At 47.4% G+C, this 24,080-nt stretch overlaps 5 protein-coding genes across 7 annotated transcripts; 1 reads left to right on the forward strand and 4 right to left on the reverse strand.

Annotated features, from left to right (window-relative positions):
- Window positions 1–397: 397 nt before the first annotated feature.
- On the reverse strand, window positions 398–1,466 carry LOC120658190. The gene has a single exon (XM_039936431.1). The coding sequence runs from the start codon at window positions 1,178–1,180 to the stop codon at window positions 605–607; it is 576 nt and encodes a 191-aa protein (XP_039792365.1). The 5' UTR covers window positions 1,181–1,466; the 3' UTR covers window positions 398–604.
- A 3,456-nt stretch (window positions 1,467–4,922) lies between these two features.
- Window positions 4,923–7,876, reverse strand: LOC120658191 (acyl carrier protein 2, chloroplastic-like). The gene is made up of 4 exons (XM_039936432.1): window positions 7,724–7,876; window positions 6,240–6,338; window positions 5,666–5,788; window positions 4,923–5,230 (listed from the first exon to the last, which is right to left on the reverse strand). Exons 1-4 carry the CDS (start codon window positions 7,769–7,771, stop codon window positions 5,102–5,104), a joined length of 399 nt encoding a protein of 132 aa, XP_039792366.1. The 5' UTR covers window positions 7,772–7,876; the 3' UTR covers window positions 4,923–5,101.
- A 5,245-nt stretch (window positions 7,877–13,121) lies between these two features.
- Window positions 13,122–15,121, reverse strand: LOC120658195 (GDSL esterase/lipase EXL3-like). Of its 2 annotated transcripts, none has more exons than XM_039936436.1 (5): window positions 14,625–15,121; window positions 14,377–14,507; window positions 14,030–14,263; window positions 13,565–13,898; window positions 13,122–13,445 (listed from the first exon to the last, which is right to left on the reverse strand). In XM_039936436.1, exons 1-5 carry the CDS (start codon window positions 14,902–14,904, stop codon window positions 13,252–13,254), a joined length of 1,173 nt encoding a protein of 390 aa, XP_039792370.1. In that variant the 5' UTR covers window positions 14,905–15,121; the 3' UTR covers window positions 13,122–13,251. The 2 variants fall into 2 exon arrangements, with proteins under 2 accessions (XP_039792370.1, XP_039792371.1); XM_039936437.1 differs by having other exon boundaries at window positions 13,565–13,820; window positions 14,625–15,101.
- Window positions 15,122–16,533: 1,412 nt separating this feature from the next.
- Window positions 16,534–19,265, reverse strand: LOC120658194 (mediator of RNA polymerase II transcription subunit 4-like). Of its 2 annotated transcripts, none has more exons than XM_039936434.1 (2): window positions 17,979–19,265; window positions 16,534–17,043 (listed from the first exon to the last, which is right to left on the reverse strand). In XM_039936434.1, exon 1 carries the CDS (start codon window positions 19,191–19,193, stop codon window positions 17,985–17,987), a length of 1,209 nt encoding a protein of 402 aa, XP_039792368.1. In that variant the 5' UTR covers window positions 19,194–19,265; the 3' UTR covers window positions 16,534–17,043; window positions 17,979–17,984. The 2 variants fall into 2 exon arrangements, with proteins under 2 accessions (XP_039792368.1, XP_039792369.1); XM_039936435.1 differs by having other exon boundaries at window positions 16,534–17,046.
- A 109-nt stretch (window positions 19,266–19,374) lies between these two features.
- Window positions 19,375–23,428, forward strand: LOC120658193 (WD-40 repeat-containing protein MSI3-like). Its single transcript, XM_039936433.1, has 5 exons — window positions 19,375–20,110; window positions 20,809–20,952; window positions 21,644–21,768; window positions 22,477–22,572; window positions 23,003–23,428. Exons 1-5 carry the CDS (start codon window positions 19,475–19,477, stop codon window positions 23,211–23,213), a joined length of 1,212 nt encoding a protein of 403 aa, XP_039792367.1. The 5' UTR covers window positions 19,375–19,474; the 3' UTR covers window positions 23,214–23,428.
- Window positions 23,429–24,080: the final 652 nt, after the last annotated feature.

Raw genomic sequence — 24,080 nt, forward strand, 5'->3', positions numbered from 1 at the left:
TAATACTATCTAAAATTTTAAGCCAATTATATTGGTAAAAGAATGAGATATCTAAATATTAGAATGCATCTTAAAAAGAAATGGAGGGGCTACTAGAGAAAAACCTAGGGCCTGTTCGGCTGGTATGATGAATAGTGCTCGGCTAGTAGAATGATTAGTATTATGTGAGAGGGAATAAGCCGTAATATGCCAGCGAGCACTGTTCAATATGTCAGCCGAACATGCCCCTATTTGGTGTGTCTAGACCGGCCCATCACATTTTAGCCTTCAAGGAGTGTTCCATACGGCCCGCAAAGTTTCATGGGCCATTGGAGCAGGCCATCGCATTTGACCGAAATCCTTCCTCGAAAAAAGAAAAAATTATGACCGACATCTTTGTGATTTGATACAAGCTTGATAAAGATGGAAGTCTTGTGCATTTCAGCATTTTCTGCAGTCCGCTGAGGAAACCCAGTGAGCTAATTCCGAATAAACTGACGTCAAGAAGGTAACTGCAGCTCAAATGAAAAACAAATCCTGACAAAATGTTCTTGGAAACGGTGAATCGGTGATAGAAACATAAGTTTGCAAGTTCGCGACACAAAATGCACGCAATGCATTCTGGTCAAAAGCATGGTGCCGTTCTAGCGTTGCTTCGCCGGGATCCGGAGAAGGAATCGACCCTGAGGTGGTGCCGGAACGCCGAGATGAACTCCTCCGCCCGCTTGTTCACCTCGTCTGCGTTGCCGGCCGCCTCCTCATCCGCCGCCACCTCCTCTGTCACCACCGTCTCCCCCGTCTCTACCGGCCCGTCCGTGGCCACCAGCGCCATGCAGCGGCCGTCCGCAACGTCGGCCTCGGCCGCCGTCCGCTTCCTGCTCCTCCTCCTCTTCACCCTCTTCGGGCCGTCTCCCGGCTGAGCCGCCGACGCCTCCTGGACGCCGCCCGCCGGCGCCGACGCTCTGCCTCGCCTCGGCTGTACGGATGCCACGACGATGGACGCGATGACGACGTTGAGGAGCAGGAACAGCGCGGGGGGCGGCAACGAGAGCGGCGCGGGCCACCACCACGGCGCGGCGAGCGCGGCCGCCGGCGCCACGAGCCTCTTCACGCCCGACACGAGCAGCGCCGCCGCTGCCGCCGCCAGCGCGGCCTCCACGAGCTCCTCCTCCCTCGGCCTCGCCTTCTTCCCCTCCGCCATCCGACGCCCCGTCTCTCTCTCGCCAATTCAAGCCTCCGGCTCTCACTCAGCTCTGCTCCCTCTCCTTTCTAGCGGTTTCTTTATCCTCTTCTAGCTCCCTCCTGGGATGGCTCCTGCTCGGCTTTGCTGTGGATCTAGGCAGAGCTAGCCATATGTATAGCTGCTTTTCTACTGCGCTTGCAACTGGTTCTTCTTGTTCGGGCGCGAAAAGGTCCCAGGCTAATCGATCCATGGGCGCAGGGGGGTGTCGCGCCTGCGCCTGCCGAGCCGACATCCATGCAGCCCGTGGTCGTGGTGATGGCTGTCGGGGAATTCGCTCCGACCATGCATGGCAGAATATTTTCGTTCCTTCAGACGACGCCACGGCAATGGACGGCTCCAGCATCCACCAGTACTGCAGTGCCGGACCACTCGTCGTGGCTGTAACTTTTAATGTTGTACGGCTACCCATGCGTAAAGCTAGCTAGGAAAGCACGCCTGAGGCTCGTGCGTTTTCGTTTGTCCCGTGCGCGTGCTTCACCACCTGCAGCCAGAATGATGGCCTTTCCCTCGGTTTGCTGGCGCGCAATGAGCAAACTAATCATGCCCTCAAAAAGCAGAGTATGAGCCTACGGAAAAACTCGGGTTACGAGAAGTATAGTAAGGGCAGTCCCAACCCTCTACATAGGATAGTTTCTATATCATTAATTATAGTGTCATCTAGGATATTTTGATGATGTGACGCTATATTAAACAAGAGAGAATGAAAATGTGAAAAAACTAGGTCTCATGCAAGAAATGGTGTCTAGGTGACATCCAATGCACTAGAGACCACCAATTTTACATTGGAGGATAGTGTTGTCTATATGTGATAGGTGTTGAAGGAAAGATGATTGGTTGTTTGAGAGAGAAGATTTAGTGGCTAATGAATTGTGTGAACATAGATAGAAACTATACATTGGGGACAATAGTTTTTATGGTAGTGTCTATATGATATGGCATGGTATAGAAACCACTTCATGGTTTCTGGGTTGGGATTGCCCTAAGAGGCGGGGAGCCGGCGTAGAATCCTACGTGGAGAGAGAAAGTAGGAGCGAGCGACTCACGAAACGGCGACTCTGAGTGAGCGGATACACATTTGAGCAGTTTTTATTGGTGGCCACTTGTTGCTAGACATTAAAAATCAGTGGGGCCCGCCACCACCTCGCCCACCTTGTACCCGGCAGTCGGCGCACTTATTAGCCCTGCTTTGAATGCCCCGCCAACGACCTTTCAGTCCTGTTTGGTTTAATAGCACAAACTACTATAGATAACTTTGACTATTAATTAAGAATATTAAATAAATGTAGTTTACGAAACTAGCTCCACAACCCCTGCGCTATTTCGCGAGACGAATTTAATGAGGTCTTTGACCGCATGATTAGAGAATGGTTACTGTATCGTTACTGTAGCCAATCATAGTGGGACTTGACTCATTAGATTCTTTTTTTCTCGAATAAATTTCGTCTCAAAAAGTTACACTCATTATGAAAAAGTTTTGCAAATAAATTTCATTTAGTACTCCATATATATATAATTCTTTTTGTAGCGCAAATTGCGCTAGTGAACCAAACGGGGCTTTGGTATTCGGTTTGGTGCAGCTAGACCTGGGCATCCTCCGAGCCGGGTCGGGTTCGGGTCGGGCCAAAAAAAGCCCGGTGTTTTTTCTAGCGGCCCGTGCCCGACCCGACCTGGTGGCCGGGCCGTAAAATTGAGCCCGCACCCGACCCAACAGCCAGTCGGGTCGGGTCGGGTTCGGGTCGGGTCGGGCCGGGCCTATGTAAAATGTCGGTTCCTTCGGGTTTTTCGGGTTTCGGGTCAAAATTTTTAGCCCGTGCCCGGCCCGTCAGTCATACCGGGTCAAAAATTTTGACCCGAGCCCGCCCATCAAACTCTTCGGGTCGGGTCGGGTCGGGTCGGGCTATTTTCGGGCGAGTTGGGTCGGGTCCGTCGGGTCGGGCAGCCCATGCCCAGGTCTAGGTGCAGCTTCCGCCAGTGGCGAAGCTAGAGCTCAGACAACTTTGGTGCACTACTAGTATTTTACTTTAAGCACAGGCGAATTCTAGCATGGATAGTAGAACAAGGCCGTGTTTAGTTCCACGCGCAAAATTTTTTGCGTTGGAATCTTGTTAATTTGAAGTACTAAATGAAGTTTATTTATAAAAAATTTTATACAGATTGGTTGTAAATCGCGAGACGAATCTAATGATGCTAATTAATTCATTATTAATCAATAATTAGTGGATGGTTACGGTAGCATCACTGTTGTAAATCATGGGTTAAGTAGACTCATTAGATTCGTCTCGCGATTTACAGCCCATCCATGCAAAAAATTTTATAAATAGACTTCATTTAGTACTCCATGCATATATCGAAACATTCGATGTGATACTTTTTGCGGAGTTTATGAGGTGTGATCTAAACAGAGCCCAATTCGTTTGTAGCCTGGTGCCAGTGCACCGGGCACCATAAACATAGCTTCGCCTCTGGCTTCGACCAGCTCAGTCTCTTGTACTGTAGCATCGCATCGCATCGCATCGCAGGAGCCGGTGCCGGAGTAGCCACAATTTCCGGCTCCACTAGCTTTACCTCCTTTCCCCGATTAGACCCCGTTTGGTGCGGCTGTGCCCGGCTCCACTAGCGTGCAAGAGTTGGGGAGCAAGAGGAGCCACAAAGCGGCAGCCGGCTGGACGTGGGAAATTTCTATCTCCATCGGCTTGTCCTCTTTTCTAATTTATTTTGGGCTGGAAAGAGAAAAGGAGTTTCTAACTACAGAGTGCATGTGTCAGGAGGAGCTGAAGCCTGAAGCTTGTGAAACCACGGCCCCGTTTGGGAGGGCTTCACCGACGGCTTCACGAGCGGCTTCAGGTGAAGCCCTCCCAAACGTTTGTTTCAGGACCGGCTTCACGTGTGAAGCCGGTTCTGAAGCCGTCGGCGGCTTACACAGGCAAGGTGAAGCCATGAAATCGTGGCTTCACGTGGCTTACACATCAATCTAACAAGTGAAGCTGTTTTGCCAAATATTTTTTAAAACGGCTCCAACTCCACCAGAAAAACCGCTCCATCTGAGAAGCCAGAGCCGGAGCTGTTTTTGGAAGAGCCGAAGCCCTACCAAACGGAGCCCACACCAAACCGGCTCTCACAAGAGAGAGAAAAACAGCTTTGGTGAACAGTAGCACCAAAGTAGCAAGCCTCACAGAAGCCCCCAGAGCTGCACCAAACAGGCTCTTAATGTTTTACCTTACGAACTTCAAAGTGATGTCCTAAATACAAAAAGAGTATATGAACTTAAACCGGGCAGAGCTGCACCAAACGGACTCTTAATGTTTTACCTTACGTAACTTCAAAGTGATGTCCTTAAATACAAATAGAGCATATGAATTTCAACTCTACCAATACATTAGTTTTAAGGATCGAGCCTAGTTCGCACCATCGACTGAAATGTTTCAGACGTTCACCTTGCACCTCGCTCGGATCAAACCACTAGACGGTTAGCACCAAAACAATGAAGAGCAAGAAACACAAGCATACTTGTTAATGCAACAAGGCACGATCCATCAGGCATGAGCTTCCAGTTATCAGAGCATTCGGTCTAGACGCTTGGTATCTTAACCACAAAATTGTTAAGCTGAATGGCCACGTCTCTAGCAGGACTAAATGGAACTCCCAAAGGAAGATCCCAGTACCCAGGACCCTTACCGCGACCCTCCAATCGCTTCAAATATATAGTCGCAACAAAACTTTCCTTGAACAAGCACAAAAGCTTCAATGTAATAATATTGCAGGATCCACAATGACAGTAATAACAAAGAAATGGCTCTCCAGGGTAAAATCTAGCAGGGAAGGAGCATGGGACAAGAGATGCCTTGGTTCAGGGCCAGGATAAGTAATATAGATCCGAGTTTAGGACGATTTTGCAGCAACAAGGTCATCAATGAGATTAGCAGCATCTTCCACGGTTGCAATTGACTGCGCGCTTGACTCCTCCACACTGATCCCAAAAGCCTCCTCAAGGCCCATAACAATCTCAACCTGAAAAATAGGCCCATAGCAAGCTTAGAGACATTTCTTTGGTAAAGGTGCTGAGCTGAAGAAAATGCAACATAAGGCAGCAATCCCAGTTTATACTTAAAAATACAAGTGACAATAGTAAGTTTGCATAAGCTTCGGTCCAGAAGTATTGGTATAAAACTGTTTCAGAGGAATAACAGTGACAGCATGACACATCTACAAACAAGATAGATCTACTCCAAGCAGAATAGAGAATTTGATGACTGAGTAGAGACATGGAGTAATAATGCCAAAGGTTATTCCACAGAATGTATTAGCAATTTACAATTGGTATAAGTATAAACCCAAACAACAGCCAATTGTTACTCTACTACCCAACAATCATACCAAAAATTATACAGAGATAATTTTCGGATGTTACAAACTTAAAAAGTGTGATATATATAGTTCACTTACAGTGTCCAATGAATCAGCACCAAGATCTTGGAACTTGGAGGAGCCACAAACTTCAGTGCCTTCAGCAAGTGCAAGCTGCTTCTTGACAATATCACAAACCTGGTCCACTGTCTCCTTTTTAGCCTGGTCAAGTGCATATTTTACAGCACCCCAATAGAAAAGATCATTAGCAACAAGATTATGATACTGATAGTTTCAAAAGAAGATAGCATCTGTATAATCTACCAGCTCAAATCACAAGCCACACAATGGTTACAGAACATTTTGCAGCTATATCATAAGGTAACACATGTCAAACATGAATCCAGGGATGCCAAATGCAAAAATAATAACATGAATCCAGGGATGCCAAATGCAATAATAATAATAATGATGATAAATTATTTCCTAACACAATTGAAGTACATAATTGAAGCACTGTTGTGCACAGTGCACAAATCTCATCTAGAAGCCAAACAAAGCTGTAGTAGACTAGTAGTTTGTTGAATCGAGAGTTCGAGACAATTTACATATGACAGAATAGTGCATAGCTGCAGCATCATGCAAATCCAGAGAACAATACTTAGTAACTTACCGGACAGCAGACTGCAAATCTTTGTGGCACTGGCTGCAGACGGAAGGTTACATTATCCTTCCTTAAACCAGAGAAAGAGACGGACTTAATGTTAATTGCCTGTAAAACATAAAAGGTAACATAGTAAGATATGTGAAATAGGTCAGACTGCATAAACCAAACTAAAATCTAAGCTACTAAGTACTGTATCAAGCTTATTCCTTCACCAAATTGTCCACTTGAATATGCACAATTGATCCAACCTTATTGTAGAACCTTTGACAGGTATTATTTAACTCTAAGAGAAAGGCTCAAAGACTTATACCAACATTGCACACTTATATATCATAATATCAAAAAGAAAGGGAACAAGTATACACCAAACTCAGAAGATTGTGATTGCAGTATGGCCTACTAACAGAATAAAATGGATCTTTCTGTGTTTCTCTTCACATATCATCCAGAATGCTCATTTTCTTTTCATCCCAACAAAATAGCACAAAATTACATAAGAAAAAGGTTGACCAGACCACATTAACTTTCCGGTCCATTTATAGTTTTTGAAAAGAAAATAGCAAAATAGCACTTTTTGTTGAATACTTGAATATTGAGGCACTGCAGGACAAGGAGTATTTATATTTTTGGGACAAAACACAAGAACATATGTGATTCTGTATTTGAATGTGCTACATGACATGATGCAATAATCAGGATATGGTGAGCATGAGTTCTAGTCTTCTAGTAGATAGCACAAGCCTCATCATCTGAAACCCAGACTAGTATACTACCACGTCTCATGTATTGTCTGACCCCATCCACCTAAAATATGCAAAAAGCTAGGCTACTCTTGTGACATACCGGAACCAAGTAAGTAGACATCAGTTCATGCGAAAGGATCATGCCTTCAATCATGAATGAGCCAAGAATTCTCATCTAGCACGATTTCTATTATTAATTCTTTTAGGGCGTAAGCATGAAGGTGACAGTACATGATTAGCAGGGGAGAAAATGAAAAGGGCTTGCTAGATCCATCACCAATATACCCTATAATCATTGTGCTATGTGAGACTATTTTAGAGTTGACCCCAAGTCCACTCAAAATAGAAAACCCCAATATCTCATGGTACCGGTCCAGAACTTCTGACTCCACGCCAGGCCCCATTCGGATACAAGTTCATTAACACCACGGACACCGTGTCACTAATCTCGTAGGACAACAGTATGTAAACTTATGTACTATGAGCGCAGATCTACGGATATCAACTGAACCATCCACCGAATTGATCAGCGGTAAATGGCTCTCGAATCCGCACCAAAGAGGCACCCAACGCACGAACGACCACACCCCGCAGATCAACACCACAGAAGCACGCAACCACTAACAGGGAAACAGCGCCCCAGGCGAACACCGAAATCCCTGCGCCGCCAGAGCTAAACCCCCGACTCGTACACTGGTTAACTTATCCCACAGATCAGACGATGCGAGAGGCGATCCGGCGCCATACCTTGACGGGCATCGCGAGGGAGAGGGCGGATCCGGCGAGGGAAGCCATGGGGGTCCGAGCTGGAGAGGAGGCGGCGGCGGCGGCGAGGGTGCAGGCAGCGCGCGTCGGGGCTCTCGGGAGAAATGGGTGGGCAGGCGACGGGTGGGTGGGGGAGGGAGGGTGGCGGGGCGTAGTTTATTATACTGCGTGGTGGGGTTCGCCAGCGGAGGGAAGCTGGGCGCATCGGGCTTATCGATCGAGGAACGGGGCGGAGCGCACGAGGCCCGGCCCGTGACGCGGCGGAGGCGCAGCACGTGCGCGGCACGGCCCAGCGGGTGGTTAGGTTGGGTCTTGCTAGCTCCGCCGCCTGCCTCGTGCGGCCCGTGCGTGTGAGCCTTCTTTTTTTCTTTCCCCTTATTTCTAACGTGCACTTGCGAGCAAGCCAAAGTTGACTGGAGCTCTCGTCTACTGATTGAGAATGCCGTGTACAGTATCACAGTAACGAGGAAACCAGGGTTGGTAAAAAAAATCCATCTAGAAGACCCTCCCTGCCTCGCTTGGTTTTTTTTAATGACATCCCTTGGTCTCTTACCTGAATTGCAACATTGCACTATTCTTTCTTCTCCGAGGAAACAGCATTGCGTGTTATCCTTTACGATATGAAATTTCGCATTGTTAGTCCACAAGACAGAACTAAAACTTGTAGGGATCACATTCTTTTAGTCCGAAGATGAGGCCGCCGGTAGAGGATGGCCTGAACGTTCAGCATCAGGGAATGCGTTTCTGATATAACATGTACCATACCCCAAGTGCGTGGTACCAGACACTCATGCCATAGCTTTAACTGAAAAGCATCCAGCAATGGTGATTCTCCCGGTCAGCGCCTGCACATATCACATCAACTACACGATTCCTGATTACAAATCCCATGCCACAATTGCTTGATTCCTTTCAAAAAGCTCCATCTATCATGTGCATATTATGTCCTATTCTCTTTTAGTATAATATTGGCATGGGCCGTGCAACTTAGGCAGCGTTTGGTTGAAGAGCGAAATAGAATGAATAGGTTCCATTATGATTTCAATGAATAAAAAAAACTTAATCTGCGGAGGAGACTGCCCAACAACATTAGACTAAAAAGAAGACATTCTCATGCAAGTCAAGAAAACCCCCGAACTCATATCCCGTCTGTACATAGTGGTATGTTACCTGTGAGAAAAACTGGACTAAGAAAAAGACTTTCTCATGTAGGTCAAGAAAACCCTCGAACTCCTATCCCGTCCGTACATAGTGGTATGTTACCTGTGAGAAAAATTGAACTCGAACTATATCAACGAAGTATATACTTTGGACATGGGACACACGATGAGATTTTTTTTTCCAACGAGCAGATAAACTGTGCCACCTCCGGCCAAAAAGTGCCAAGTGCACGGCTCGACCAACTAGTTTAGGGTTCCCCGGCGATTTTGAGGAATAGAATGGCTCCATTCATGTATTTGATTGGAGGGACGGATCATCCATCAGTGAGTCCTTTACCTGCCTGTCCTCCCCTTCACGTACTCAATTTCAGCTGATCTCTCTCGGTCAGGGATAAAAAGTCACTAGTATTTGGCGCGCGCATGCGCGCGGTGAACAAGAGTTTTGGCTTTTCAAGGCAATTATAATAGAAGTGAGTAAAGAGATAGTAGTAGGTATATCACTATCATAGATCGAAGTTACAACAACTAAACAGTGGTTGTTCCGTATAGAATTGCGGCATTGTATGTGACAGTCCAGATCGTGCATTCTGAAATAGGTTGAGCACGGCGTGTCGAGGGAAGGTGCTGACTCGACCCTGCGGTATGTAAGGTTTGTTCTTCGTACCTTCCAAGCATTGTTCGGTTGCTTGGTCTATCTGGTTCTAGAGCTCGCACCCAGGAAGTGGACAACATTGGCAACAATTGAGGTAAGAGCACTCTCCATATCCACATGACACCTACAAATGGAACCAAAAGATAAAAGAACTGTTGACGCCTTTCAGGATCAACACACGAACGCATTCGAACGTACGGCGCGAAGAGGCAGCTCACTGCAGCGCCTCCTGCGTAGACCGGTCAGACCGGTCTCTTGGAGCGGTCAGACCTGTTACCGCCGGCAGAACGGTGACGAAGCCTACGAACGTTAGTCCGGGAAGACCTGTCGGGGCAGACGCACGTAGGGTTGTTCTAGGGTCGGCAGGCCACCTAAAACGCCCTCAATCGACGTAGAGACGATGGAGGAACAACAAATAGTAGATTGGAAAAGCTAGGGCAAGAGAAAAGCAAAAAGATAAAAGTTGTATTGATTTGATCGATTGGATCCCCTAATCGGCTGTGACCCTTTATATTTATAGGGTGGTGTGGACTTATCCCGCAAGAAATACTATTACAGATCTAAATCTACAAAGAGTTCTAGTTGTACTCGGATTCCAGGTAGACCGGTCTGACCGGTCAGACCGACCCACCGGTCAGACCGGTCGGTGTTGCCAGACGGCTACATGGTCCAGACCGGTCAGACCGCTCTCAAGCACCGGTCAGACTGGTCTGTTCGACCAGTGCCAATTTTGATAGTCAACAAAAACATATACATTTAAAGATAAAAAAGGGAGGACGCAAAGAAGAAGACCCTGGCACCCGATGAAGTATGGATGTATGAAGAAAGGAAAACGGAGGGGGGGGGGACGGAGAAGCAAATCACTATCGGTAGGTGCAACAAAGACCTACAAACCATACCTGATCGCAACGAGCCAGCGTAGGGCAATGCCACCGTAGTGGTAAAAGGCTGCGCGGCACGTAGAAATGTGCCTACGCGTCGGCAAAACAACCTGGCATAGTAACAGCGCGAAGCAGCTGCTTCCGTGAGAAACATATAGGCAAAGGCGACGAAGGAGATCAATGGTCCTGTTTGGAGAACTGTCCTAGGATTATTTTTTGGGCTATTCTTTAACCCATAAAAATAACCCTCCACTAAAATAACTCTTGAGCTGTTTGGATCCAAGAGTTATTTAGTATTTAATGCACATTTCCAATTATTGGAGCCCCATTATCTCTCTTGCTGCAGTGGACCCCACTCAAAATAACCCAAATATCACTTTTTGGGGAGGATAGCTTTTGAGGGTGGGTTATTTTCAAACAACCACAAAAATAACTCACTTGTTTGGCTCTCTATAGGATTATATTTGGACTATTTGAGAGAGGAATAAAAATAACCCATGGAAGCAAACATGGCCAAAGACAAAGACGAATTACCTAGAATGAAAAGAACAGTGAAATAGTGAATCAGATGGAAGTAGAATTTATCCTCGCGAGTAACCGCAACAGCGAGGAAGCAAAGAGCAGCGCCAACGCAGCAACAGCAGGCCACACGACCTTTGGTAAACGGCGCACGCGTCGGCAGCAGGCTAAGCCACAAAACTAGGCAGGCACCTGCGTGTCCGGCGACAAACGCACGAGCCGAGCGATGCAAATCAGCAACCGCAGGGTCCAAAACGCCGCTAGGCACCCGATGAGCATCGCAAGGTCCAGGATTTTGGGGCGACGTGGCCTGGCTGGCCCCGCGCCTCCCCCGCCCCGTTTGTTACTTTAGATGTATGACCGCAGTCCATTTCTTGAAAAAGATGAAATAAAAAGGTAGAAGATAGGTCCTAGGACAGTGGCAGCTCCCTAGCACTATGGGTGTAAATTGATGATTCTTAGGTGTACCTCCAACTATTTTTAATTTAAATATTTATACTGCTTATTCAAAGTGAGATCCTATTTTGAAAAAAAAACAGTATAAATATTTAAATTAAAGAGAGTTGAAGGTGCAGCTAAGAGTTACTAATTTGTGGGGGTACAAATGGGTGACTCTTAGGTGCACCTCCAACCATCTTTAGTTCAAAATTTATACTAATTTTTCAAATGAGATGTGGTTTTGAAGATTTAATATAAAATTTTGAACTATAGAGGGTCGGAGAGGTTTCTAATGGATACCAGTTGGCACCCCTACCAATTTGCACTCCCTTGCTGGCATTTATTTTTTTAAAATAAAAGGGCAGCCCGCTGGCTCTTTGGCCCATGGCCCGCTCGCTCGCCGGCCTTCTTCCTTTGTCAACCTCGGCCTGTGTTGATCGGGCAATGATCGGCCTGTCCGTCGTGAGCAATGATCGGGGCCGGGGCCCCTCTGCTCATCAGGCTTTAGGGCCGCCAACGCACCTGAACATTCTGCAATTCAACGTGTAGGTGTTGGAGTGAGCACTGAACAGTTCAATGTGTTCCTAGAAAATCCAGTCACTACTTGCTGACAACGTCCAACTGAGACAGGGCCTCTACCGTTTATAGCACAAATCCGCTCACGAACTGTTGGAAGATGTGGCTGCATATTGAGTAGCTGTTTATTCAGAACAAACTAATAGACACGATGTGTCATCAACAATTACAAAAGATTCAAAATACCAGATAAAAAGTTCCATAACTTTCGTGCATAAAGTAAATACTTGACATATTTCTTTGAACTATCTATCGCCCTATTTAGGACATTTCTTTCTGGAACTGAAATTTCAATTTATATCCTCAGCGGTAACAGTTTACATTAGCTCAAGAAACTTCAAACCCATGTTTCTTGCAACTGTTCCTTTTGTTTGAGAACGTGCATACAATTGTTTCCTAGGGACTGTTGTTCAAGCTATCGTAAGTTCCTTCTCCATTCCCATCCGCTGCCCTGACAGAATGAATGGTCAATTTTGGTCAGAGGATCCCTGTATGCATCGCCTGAGGACATGGCGAATGGGACCAAAGGTCCTAGCTTGACAATGGCTAAGATGTCCCTGGATTGACAAGTGAGCATGTGGAGAAATCAAGATTTCCCCTGCACCGGGCATGTATGTTCTTGCCAATAATAAGCTGCACAACAGTGGTGTCATCTTCCCTGCACCAGGCCTGTATTGACACCATCACTTGTAGCCTTATAGGATTTAGGAATAAAGTTCCCAACTGCCACCTCCCCTAGATGCTTGATAGGCGAACTATTCACTGAAAATGTGCACAGATATGCAAGGAGCACTGTATCTGAATGAATGCACCATCTAATGGTGGCAGCATTGTTCGGTTGGCTTGTCAGCCAACCAGCCAGCATTGTTTTTCTCTAACATCAAATCGGTACCAGCCACCAGCCAGCCAGCAATACTTTTCTCTCACAGCAAATCAGCATTAGCCACCAGCTCCAGCTAGCCAAACAATAAGCAGCTTGGCCCTCTTTCAGAATTTTGCAGTCCAATACTGTCCTGGATTTGCAGCGCTCTACACTTGATTTTTTTTTGGCGCATTCGGTTTAAGAAATTTTGTGTTTACTGTCCTAACTGTGTTATACAGTGCTGTAAGAGAGTAAAACCAAATGTGTTGCCCACCGGCACCAACCACTCACATCCGTTGAATTTCTCTTTTTTGTTCATTTATTTATTTAGATGAAGAAGTAGAACAACTGCCTGCTTTCGCTGTCTCTGCGAGCAACGCCATCGACACAGGCTTGCCAGCCATGAAACAATGCACGAACGATCACAGCAGCTTCTCTACATATCTTGGGAACAGATAGTCCACAATGATCTCGTAAGCCCTCTCGGTAGGATGGAAGCTGTCCCAGAACACGTACTTCCGGTCGTCGGGGCACGTCGCCGCCGTCAGCTGGTTGCACAGGAGCGACACCTCCAAGTCCCCGGTGCCGCAGCATCCTCTCGTCGAGACGTCAAACCCTGCGACGCGAGCGAGCAACGAGCGATCAGATTGACCGGAGGCCAGAGCACGAGCCCCTCAGCCAGTACACGCGACGGCAGCCGCGGCCAAGCGAGGCGAGAAGAAGCTTTTGCGGCACCGTATTTGCAGGGGTCCGCGATCATGTCGCGCAGGACGTCGTAGATGTCCACGTAGCCGATCCTCTGGCACCGGAGCTCCCCCTGGAGCCGCGCGACCGCCGCCTGCAGCCGGGAGTTGAACAGCCGCGCCGCGCGGTTGCGCGCCGGGTCGCAGTCCCTGGCGAGGCCGCCGGCGAGGGTCCGCTGCGACGGCACGCACCCGATCGGCGGGAGCCCCAGGATCGCGATCCGCCTGGCACCTTGCTGGTACAGTTGCTGCAGCAGCAACAGGCGACGCCAATCATGATCAGACACTGTACCCTTGGTTGTTTGTTTCAGTAGCCTGAATGAAACCTTCAGTGTTTACAGAATTTACAGGTGGCAGCAGATTCGAGAAATGCAAACGGATGGACGAATTCAGTTAAATTGCTCGAACGATTTAGTTGGGATGATGTCGTGAGAAGGAATTGAAATAAATGTTTTACCTTCATGAAATCGCAGGCCTGCTGAACAAGGAAATTGACGTACGCCGAGATGTCGTACTGCAGAGGCCTGACCGGGGCGAGGTAGTAGTTGTTGGCGATGTCGTCTGTGCCGGCGCAGACCAAGAACAGGCTCTTGGAAACGATGCCCGCGGCGGCCTCTTCTCCGACAATCCCTGCCAGCTTCTCCTTGTACTCGGCAAACATGTTGAGCTCCTCCTGCATCGGCAGGACGGCCTGAAACGGCATTTGCAAACTTCAACGTCTTTTGTTCTCGACACCAGGGAAGGGAGTGTGCGCGCATGATGTGACGTTAAGGGTGAACGATGAGCCTTGCCATGGCTGTTTACCACTAGAGTGGAGGTGAGAGGGTCGTAGCCGGTGCCCGCTGAAGCGAAGCTGACGCCGGTGAGGAGGTCGTCGTCGGTGAGGTCAGCGCCGAGGTACGCCGGAACCAGGTCCTTGAGGCCGAGACGGGACGCTGCACAGACGTGCAGTCATCATCGCCAAGATTGTTTGAAGCAAGTTGCAGGAATGAATTTTCATCGCCTGCTCGTTAGCCGCGCGCCTGAGTTGGAGCTGATAGCAAGCAACGAACCTAGCAAGTCGGTGGGGATCCGGCCGTTGGAGAAGCGGCCGGTGGGGACGCCGCCGTTGAGGTCCTTGCCGTACGGGCGGAAGTCGGACCTGGCGAGCGTGAGGACGGCGTTGTTGTTGCCCGTGTCGACGAAGGAGTCGCCGAACACCAGGAGGGCCGGCACCCGCGGGCTCCCGCCGCCGACCGCCGTCCCGTTGCCCGCCGCCGCCGCCACGGCCTGCCATGGCGACACGACGGCGAGGGCGAGCAGCGACAGCGCGGCACTACCGACACGGCCCATGAGCTGTATCCAACCACTGCGGCTTGTTGCCTTCGATCGCTTCCACTCCCGCCACCGTGGCAGGCTGATTGGAATAACAAGCTAGAACAAGTGGGCGTCGGCGGCAGGGCAGGAGAGATCAGTCGCTCGATGAACTCCAGCCACTGATCGGTCTCCTGGGCTACTGACCATCTTTGTTTCGACCTGGAATAGCTAGCTAGCTAGGGTGTCCTTTAAATGACATTTGGACACGATGAGGCCTGCCCATTTGCAGGGCAAACGAAACCACATTCAGAATTTCAGATCACCACCACACGCATCACAACCAGACTTAGGAAAATGCAGCATTCTTATGTGCATCGTCCTGAAGATTCAGTTAATGATGCCGAAACAATCGTTTTTAACATGGCTGAAGGCAATCAGATAAGCAGCAGCAGCAACAGGGGAACTACTGTAGGAAGGTGGAATCAAGGTTTTCATTATCGGAATTAAAAATTTATCGGAGGTTATAGATAAATACGATAAACAAGATATCGGAAATATCAGACCAAATTAAAAAAATCAAATTGTTTCAAAATTTTTTGTAGAATTTAATTTGAAACTATTTGTAAACTATTAAACATTACTTGTTCATAGATAAAAATAAGAATAGAATATTATAAGTGTGAGATCATCGCGCGGATGAATTTGAACCGTCTGTGTAAAAGCAAGATAAATAGGAGAAATTTGACCGATATCTAATTTTATCGAATCCTAGGGATGGATGAGAAATATCACAAATTTCGGCCGATATCGATAAAGTAAACCCTGGGTGGAACGCACAAGACATCCGAAGGCTGGATTGGGCCTCGGTAACCCAGAAGCTATGTCAGATTGGCTTGATAGACCTGTAAATTTCACACAATCTGGGACATTTTCTTTTCCAAGAAAAAAAGAACAATCCGGGATATGCAAATATGCCCAATAATGGAAGGGTGAGCATATGCGACGTTGGCACCTATCAGCTCGCTCCAATCCAATTTGCCGAACAATACAAACACACAGCAAAACCAATCATGTTGAGGTCACGTGACAGATGTGCATTTTTTTTACTCTATTTGTCCATATCATTCTTGCAAAGAAGCACCACAATCCAGCACCCAAAATAGAAATGGAACACGATTTAAATCGATAGGTGAATCCATCTTGAGCAGAAGCCAGCCATGTGCTAATGTAGAATTGATAGTAAGCTACAGATAGCTAAGTGACTCAACCATGAACCCAACATGGTTAGGGTTTCACAGATCTTTATCCTAAGACAAATACTGCGCATGCTGACTCAAAGCTTACAGGCGAGTTTTGTGGTGTTACAATGCACAAAAATGGCCTGCACATGAGGTCGCCGTGTAATGTCAGGACAATAGATTAGTAAGTCCTTTCAAGACTGGATCACGGACCTGAACATGTACACTCCGAAAGAAATACATAGATGACCTCTTTATAAGTCTAACACATCATTTCAGCATCCAAAAACAAATCTTTATATGTTTAACACATCTAGATCCACTAGTAAGACTGTTATCATTAGTGACTTTTTACATTTTATACAATTTTTGTTTTCCTTTTTTCCTAGTGGCTCGTGATGGGGTTTTATCTCTTGCTTACCCCAACTTGTTTAGCACTGAACAGCTTTGTTACTGAATAAATACAGTATCCGTACATTTAATGACATCAATAATCTACGATAAATTAAACCAACTGAAGACAATATAACCTTATCCCAGTATACCAAGACTGAGAACTAGGTAACTGTGCCAACTGAGTTTCATGGGATAAAACTCATCTCACATCCTATGAAACTCACCTCATTCTCTCTCCTTGCATGTCAGCAAAATTGATGATGTGGCATATAATTTAATGCCATGAAACTCTCCAGGTAATCCTCATTGAGACTGGCGTAATGGCATGCACACTGCACCCAAGCTTAACTAAAATAAAGTTCCAGAATGATATTTCCCTGGTGGAGATGGTGAAACTAGGTCGCATTTAACAGCTACATTCCTAAGATTAGACAAGAAAACCGAGGCAACAAACTATGTGTCGAAGAATGAATCACAGGTTGATTATTCAACGATCTCTAGAATAGTCTCTTAAAATGCTTCCCCAGGTATGATGCACATCCTGCTAAGGCAAGTTAAAGGTAGGTATTAGTGGTGGAATCATTTTAGTGAGCATGCAGCTTTCCCAGGTAACTACAAGGTAATAGAGTCTATGCCTACTTTACAATGTGAAAGATAAGCATATCTAGAAAAGATCTGAAGTGATGTCTGTAAAACAAAGGCCACATGATGACTCTAGGATAAAGATAAACAACAGTAACATGCATCGCAAATGTGAAGTTATGAGTTCAGAACACTCTGTAACTCACTTGATATTTCACTTAGTCATGCAAAGGTTGTTCCCATCTATCACTACTTGGTAAGAATACAAACAATTCAAAACTAATGGTACAATCTACTGTGTTACAGGAACATAATGTGAAATAAGGCAAACAATTGATATTAAGCATATTATTAGTAAAGCAAGGATATAATACAGTGGCTTATGACATTTTGGAAAAAGCACCATTACATTTATATGAGAATCAGGTAATCAGCTCCAATTCTCCAAAGTTCACAAACAGTCAGGACGACATGAGCAGACAAATTGCAAGCATGGAAGATCCTACTTGAAAAGCCCAAGCATATGATAGCAGGCAATAACAACTGAAACCATACAAAGTGTAGCACAGCAAGCACAAACTCATCATTTTCAGCATCCATAGAAGAAGCCATCAGGATCGAATTTCATCATTCAGACATATGAATACAAATGCCAAGGCAACATAACTCCATGAGGAGATTAGCATTTATAAGAACAATTACCCACGATCTGGCAACTAAGCCAGTACAGATTTCAACCATCTACGGAAATCTACCCAATATACTAGATTTAGTGCTGAAACAATCAGACAGACGGCCGCCAACAACATCAGCTAAAGATTATGATATGTATCTTTGCTATTGCATGATCACAACGGCTTTAAAACACATGAATGATGAAATGGTGGAGCTTACCGAGCACTAATCCTCATCATCTTCTTCTGAGCTCCCAACGTCACTACTGTACTCATCACTGCTACTGCTCTCAAAATCAAGCTGAACAGGCTTCACTTGTATTGGCTCTGGGCCCATTGGTGCCACTGACCGCACCGAGACAGGTGCCTGCGGCACAGGGGCCTGTGGCTCTTCACCCTTGACACCAGGTAGTATGTCATCCAGTGGCAGCGTGATTGGGTCACCAGGCTTCCATCCTGGTGGTGGCTTTAGCTCCTTCGGGAACATGGGCGGCAACGTGTTTGGTATCCTCAGTGCCCCTTCCTGTGGTGGCGGCTCATACAGCGGCATGGCCTCCACCTCCACTGTGATCCCCTCCTTCGTTTCCAATGGCTTCTTGGGCAACCCTATATCCATATCAGCAGACTGATACAGCTTCGAGGACCGCATCTCTTGTTCCTGTGGTGCAGGTGGCAACGCCCCACGGAGAGGCAGCCCAGCGCCGTGCTCTGGTGGAGCGAAGGTCGTGGAACTTATGCGGTGAGCATAGCTCAGTATGTCGTCCAGCTTGAGCCTGGAGTGGAGGGACGCGCCGAAGTCGCCGTCCGACACCGGCTTGGGGTCAGCGGCGGCGCCACGCGGGCGCTTGGGGTCGCGGCGGTAGTCGGCGTAGTCGTCGACGAGGCGGTCAAGCACGTGGTGGGCTTCGTGCAGCTTCTTCGCGAAGGCTAGCAGCGCAGCGTCCTTGGTACGCGCCTCGCGGGCAAGCCGCGCTCGGGCGTCCTGCAGGTCCAGAGTCTCTTGCAGCTCGGCAACGGCCTCGAAGAGCTGCGTCTGGAGGGTGGTGAGGAGCGACAGTGCGTCCTTGGTGGAGGAGATCGGGGTCGGGAGCGGCGGCGGTGGCGACGACGACGCCGAGGGAAGGAAGGTGGGGAGCGACCCCCGGTACGCCGAGATCCACGCGGCCCGGTTGGGCGATAGCTCGAAGAGGTTGGAGGCGAGCGACGATATAAGCTGGAGCAGCGACTGCGCGCGGGGGAGCGGCGGCAGGAGCGGGAGCAGCGACGGCGAGGTGGTTAGGGTTGGGGCCGCGCCGGCGCCGGCGGTTGCGCTAGCGGGAAGGTTGCCTTGTGGAGGCGAGGAAGTGGGGTTCAAGGGGGACGGGTTGGGCGGGAGAGACGGCGACGAGGCGGTGAGCCCCAGCCTCGCCGGGGAAGGCAGGTGCGACTGCATCATCTCTGCGGCGGCGGCGGAGGGCGCAGCAGCCGGACGCGAGGTCGACAAGCTCCGTGCTTTAGAACGCCAGCTATCCACTTCGTGGGCTAACGACCTGTAACATATACGGGCCGGGAAGTTATTTTTGGGCTTTGTGGCTGGAGGCCCAACAATGTTCGCCTTTAAAAGCCCTTGCCTGCCTAGCCTCCCCACCCCGTCGCTTCGCGTCCCCATTCCTTTGGCGGGAGACAGGCAGCACGCCGCCTCCACTTCCCGCGCGAAGCCGCAAACCGAAGAAAGCCATGGACGGCGGATCCTCCTCGCCGGCGAGCCCCCCGTCGATGGCAGCCCCGTCCGCAGCGGAGATGGAGGAGTACAAGAACTGGAAGAAGAACGCAGCGGTACTCTACGACCTCGTCATCTCCCACCCGCTCGAGTGGCCGTCGCTCACCGTGCAGTGGCTCCCCTCCAAGTCCTCCACCCGCAGCCACCGGCTCATTGTGGGCACTCACACCTCCGACGAGGCCCCCAACAACCTCATGGTCTTGGACGCGGTGCTCCCGCTCCCGCCCCGCCTCGCAGCGGCCGCCGCTGCCTCAGGCGGCGCCTTCCCGGCCCCGTCCGTGTCTGTCTCCCGCGTGGCGCCGCACCGGGGCGAGGTCAACCGCGCGCGCTGCATGCCGCAGCAGCCCTTTACGGTGGCCTCCAAAACGTGCCTGGATGAGGTCCACGTGTACCATCTCGGGGACGGCGAAGGCAGCGAGAAAAGCGGCGCCGATGTTGTGCTTCGGGGGCATGACGCGGAGGGTTATGGTTTGGCATGGAGCCCGATGAAGGAGGGGTGGTTGCTTAGCGGCTCGTATGATAAGAAGATCTGCCTGTGGGATCTTGCCTCTGGGAATGGAGCTCCTGCTCTGGATGCACATCAGGTGTTTGAGGTAATGCCCCGTGTGACGCTCCTGTCTGTTGTATATGTTATTCAGATATTTGCAATCATTTTAAGAAAAATACCCAATGGTTCCATATTTTTTATGTATATGTTATTCTGCGAACCAATTTATTTTGTTTGCACTTTGTGCTGTCCAGCAATTTAAATTAACCGTCTGCGACGTTTAATTTAGCATGTTCAAAATTGGGGCAAATATTAGAAATCTACCAATTATTTTATTCCTCCATTTCACAAGTGGTTCACTGCAATGCACTTTGTATTAGGATATTGTCATTAGTATTAGATAGGCCATGGCATATTTGTGCTTTCATTCTCTATCTCACCTATCTGATAAGTACTTCTGTCAGATCACATTCATTCAAAGCATTTTATGCTGTGTTCGTTTGGCTTGTCAGCCAACCAGCCAGCAGTACTGTTCTCTCATACTAAATTAGCACCAGCCACCAGCTACCAGCCAGACAACAGTACTGTTCTCTCATAACAAATCAGCACCAGGCACCAGCCACAGCCAAGCGAACACAGCGTAGAAATCTCAGGAATTGTGTCAGCATTATTTGGTATGTCCAACTCAAACATAAGAAGCCATAAGCCGTCCCTTCAACCCTTCAACTAAATGTTAACCATCTTATTCTTGCCAGTGTTATCTTGTTTCTATTCAGAGTGTCTGATGGATATTTGCTTTTGCAGGCTCACGAGGATCTCATTGAAGATGTTGCTTGGCACCTGAAAGATGAAAATATATTCGGATCTGTTGGGGATGACTGCAAGTTGATGATGTGGGACCTGCGTACAAACAAACCAGAACAATCTATTGCTGCACACCAAAAGGAGGTAGGCTTGCTTCAACCAAGGATTATCAAACTGTATGTTGAGGCCTTGATGATCAGATAATTGCATTTGCACAATACCTTTATAAGTTCGTTAACTAAAAGCTCATCACCTTTTGCTTTTGTACATTGGAGTGGTATATGAAACAAACTCCAAAAATCTGTAAGATAATGCTCAATCCATATGCATGAGATAGTTTTCACCTTTTTTCAGTTTATAGTGGGACATTATGCATTTTGTCTTCCTGCATCCGGTGCCATATTTTGCCTGAGATAATTTCAATTTTTTGTGTTTTGAGCTGGTGAGCAATAGGAAATTGGGCACATGATTCATATATATATATATATATGGCCCTCCTTTGTGATTAGGCAATGGTGATGCATTGGTGGTCATGCTGACCTTTCAGTTTGCTTTTGTATTTTACTTCTATAAAAAATAAAAATATCATATGCTCACTATTTCAGTCCTGTCATGTCCTACTTAGGGGTGGTAATGGGCCATGGCCCTAATGCTCTCTTCACAAACCTACTTGGCCCTTAATTTTTTTTAGCTCAAAATTGAATAAGATTAGAGCCCGATCCTTTTAGAGCCAGGCCCTTTGATTATCTAGACAAAAAATTAAGGCCCTTTACCACCCCTAGTCCTACTTCATGGATTGATTTATGTTCATAATGTGCACAATTCACTTTTGTAGGTCAACTCTTTGTCATTCAATCCATTTAATGAATGGATCTTGGCTACAGCATCTGGAGATGCGACTGTTAAACTATTTGATATGCGAAAATTATCAAGAAGCTTGCACACTTTCGACAGCCATGAGTATGAAATTTTTTGTCTGTGCCCAATGTGCTTCAGTCTTTATTTCTTCTGTATGCAATTTAATAGCTGCATATATGTAATCCTTTTACTTTACGCTATGGTTTGATATTATATTTGATATGCACTGGGAACCTATATGTTGGAAAATAACCAGTATCTTAATGGGCCAGGGGAAGATTTCAGTTGCAAAAGAGGTCGGTGAGATGGTGCTTTATGGCACTATTTGTTGTAACTTGTAACATGTGACTGGTCCATAACAAAGATGGTACTCAAGAATTGGTCCAGTGATCCTATTTTAGATAACCTGCCCTAATCTTACACAAAGGGTTGTTTGGAGGAGGGCAATCTTTGGTACCCTGCTACATAAATAGTTAGGGCCTGTGGCAACTCTGAATATTTGTTGGTTACTGCACGAAATTTTATTTGAAGTGATATTTATCCTTCTACAAGAGATAATTAGCTAAAGTAACCTCCACCATAGGCTTAAGAAATCCGTGAATGTTTTAAGACCACCGCAGCACATATCCTTCTGTAAGTGACAAACCTATTAACTTGGTATACGTTGGAGCACTTAAGCACTCTGTATTTGTCAGCCTATCCTTTGTTATTAATCAGTCTATCTGTTCCTTCAACCTAACTGATTTGTGTAGTTTATTTTTCTTTTTCGTTAGTGTCTGAAATTTTCTGTTGCACAATTTGCACATGCAGGGGGGAGGTGTTTCAGGTTGAATGGAATCCAAATTTGGCTACTGTATTAGCTTCCTCTGCCGCAGACAAAAGAGTGATGATATGGGATATCAACAGGTACGTTGAGTCAAACCAACTCTTGACTTTCTATTGTATTTGCAGTAGATGTCTATTTTTTAGACATACCAATGCCATGCTTTAAAGAGAAGGTACCTTCTATGAGATTACCCAATTCAACAGCTACGATGGGGGCTCTTCATGCAAATAATTAACGGGTCTACAATTACTAACTGTACAAAGGCTAAATCTAGTTGCTATAGGCATTACCTTGGAGAGCTTTTTAGGTACAAAAGCTGACGTGGTTTACTAAATTTTCGCATTCAACAAGTCAAATCCTTGGGGTTTTTTGTGCTTTTTACGTTCCATCGGCATGACAGATTCCATTACTGTTGAAGCAAAGCCTCGGTTCTTATTGGTGACAATTTCTTTTGACCATGGGCCCTTTCCTTTTTTTTTTTCTGGTTCGTACTTGTCTTCTGTCTGTCAGGATTGGAGATGAGCAGTCAGAGGAGGACGCCGATGACGGACCCCCGGAGCTGCTGTTCGTCCATGGAGGCCACACGGCGAAGATATCAGAGCTGTCGTGGAACCCCAACGAGAAATGGGTCGTTGCCAGCGTCGGTGAAGATAACATCCTGCAGATCTGGGAGATGGCGGAGAGCATCTACTGTGATGACTACTCTCTGCAGGACAACTGACTCATGCCTCGCCACATGAGATGAGTTTGTTGCCTGTTCCGTGGCACCAAGCATCCTCGGAGGGATTGTGTCTGCAGTTAACCTTGTGGTAGGATCCAAGAGACATTCATTCCTGTGTTGCTATCGTCCCGGATGGATGGATACCTTTGAGCAACGATGAGTCGATGACTCCATAAAATTCGTGTGATCTCAGTTTACCTGGTGTGGTTCTCATCTGATCGATCCCCTTGTGGCCTTGTGCTTGTGTCGGTCCAAAATCTTGACAAGCCAGTATCTGAACCGGATCCGTGGTGGTGCTGGCAGCAGCACACGATCTGCACCCGACCCTGGTTCAGCTGCTGCGACCATGCCGCGCGTCTCCGTTCCGCATCGCAATCATTCGCTGCGCCTTGCTGGCTGTCGCGTCCCAGCTCGAAAGGCGGAAAGGAGAGGGTGGGAAAGGCCAACTCCGAGATGCGCCCCGTCCCGTCGCGCCGAGCGGCTGGAGTGAGGGCTGTCACCATCAGCGTTCACCGGTCATGCTCATGCAACTTGGCTCTGGGGAAAAATTCTGGACGAATCTATTGGAAATATGCGTTTAAAGATACTAAATTTCAATTTGAGATAATAAAGTAAAAACAATAGTACTGCTATCTCAATCATAATTATAAACTGATTGAGCAAAACGAAGCGACACATACTCATGTTAAATTCGATTACTCTTACTGATCAACGCTCCATCCTCGTGAAGAGACGATGCAGTGCAGATTGTAGCAGCGCAGAACGTAGTCGAACAGACTCGAGCGGTCACGCAGTTGCGCTGCCCAGAAACCTTATTGCGTTCTCTCGTGCAGGCTTCACGACGGCAAGGGTTCGGAGATACCGCTC

This window comes from Panicum virgatum, chromosome 2N (assembly GCF_016808335.1).
Source record: "Panicum virgatum strain AP13 chromosome 2N, P.virgatum_v5, whole genome shotgun sequence".
NCBI lineage: Eukaryota > Viridiplantae > Streptophyta > Magnoliopsida > Poales > Poaceae > Panicum > Panicum virgatum.

Bases quoted from the DNA above. Each gene is read 5' to 3' on its own strand.
- LOC120658195 (XM_039936436.1), bottom strand. From the start codon at position 14,904: ATGGGCCGTGTCGGTAGTGCCGCGCTGTCGCTGCTCGCCCTCGCCGTC. The intron at 14,264-14,376 runs GTAAACAGCCAT...ATGCCGTTTCAG, and splicing joins CTCTCACCTCCACTCTAGTG to GCCGTCCTGCCGATGCAGGA. The intron at 13,899-14,029 runs GTAAAACATTTA...TAAACACTGAAG, and splicing joins AGGCCTGCGATTTCATGAAG to GTTTCATTCAGGCTACTGAA.
- LOC120658193 (XM_039936433.1), top strand. From the start codon at position 19,475: ATGGACGGCGGATCCTCCTCGCCGGCGAGCCCCCCGTCGATGGCAGCC. The intron at 20,111-20,808 runs GTAATGCCCCGT...TTGCTTTTGCAG, and splicing joins ATGCACATCAGGTGTTTGAG to GCTCACGAGGATCTCATTGA. The intron at 21,769-22,476 runs GTATGAAATTTT...TTGCACATGCAG, and splicing joins CACACTTTCGACAGCCATGA to GGGGGAGGTGTTTCAGGTTG.
- LOC120658194 (XM_039936434.1), bottom strand. From the start codon at position 19,193: ATGATGCAGTCGCACCTGCCTTCCCCGGCGAGGCTGGGGCTCACCGCC.
- LOC120658190 (XM_039936431.1), bottom strand. From the start codon at position 1,180: ATGGCGGAGGGGAAGAAGGCGAGGCCGAGGGAGGAGGAGCTCGTGGAG.
- LOC120658191 (XM_039936432.1), bottom strand. From the start codon at position 7,771: ATGGCTTCCCTCGCCGGATCCGCCCTCTCCCTCGCGATGCCCGTCAAG. The intron at 6,339-7,723 runs GTATGGCGCCGG...TATGTTTTACAG, and splicing joins CCCTCGCGATGCCCGTCAAG to GCAATTAACATTAAGTCCGT. The intron at 5,231-5,665 runs GTAAGTGAACTA...CCTATTTTTCAG, and splicing joins GTGCTGATTCATTGGACACT to GTTGAGATTGTTATGGGCCT.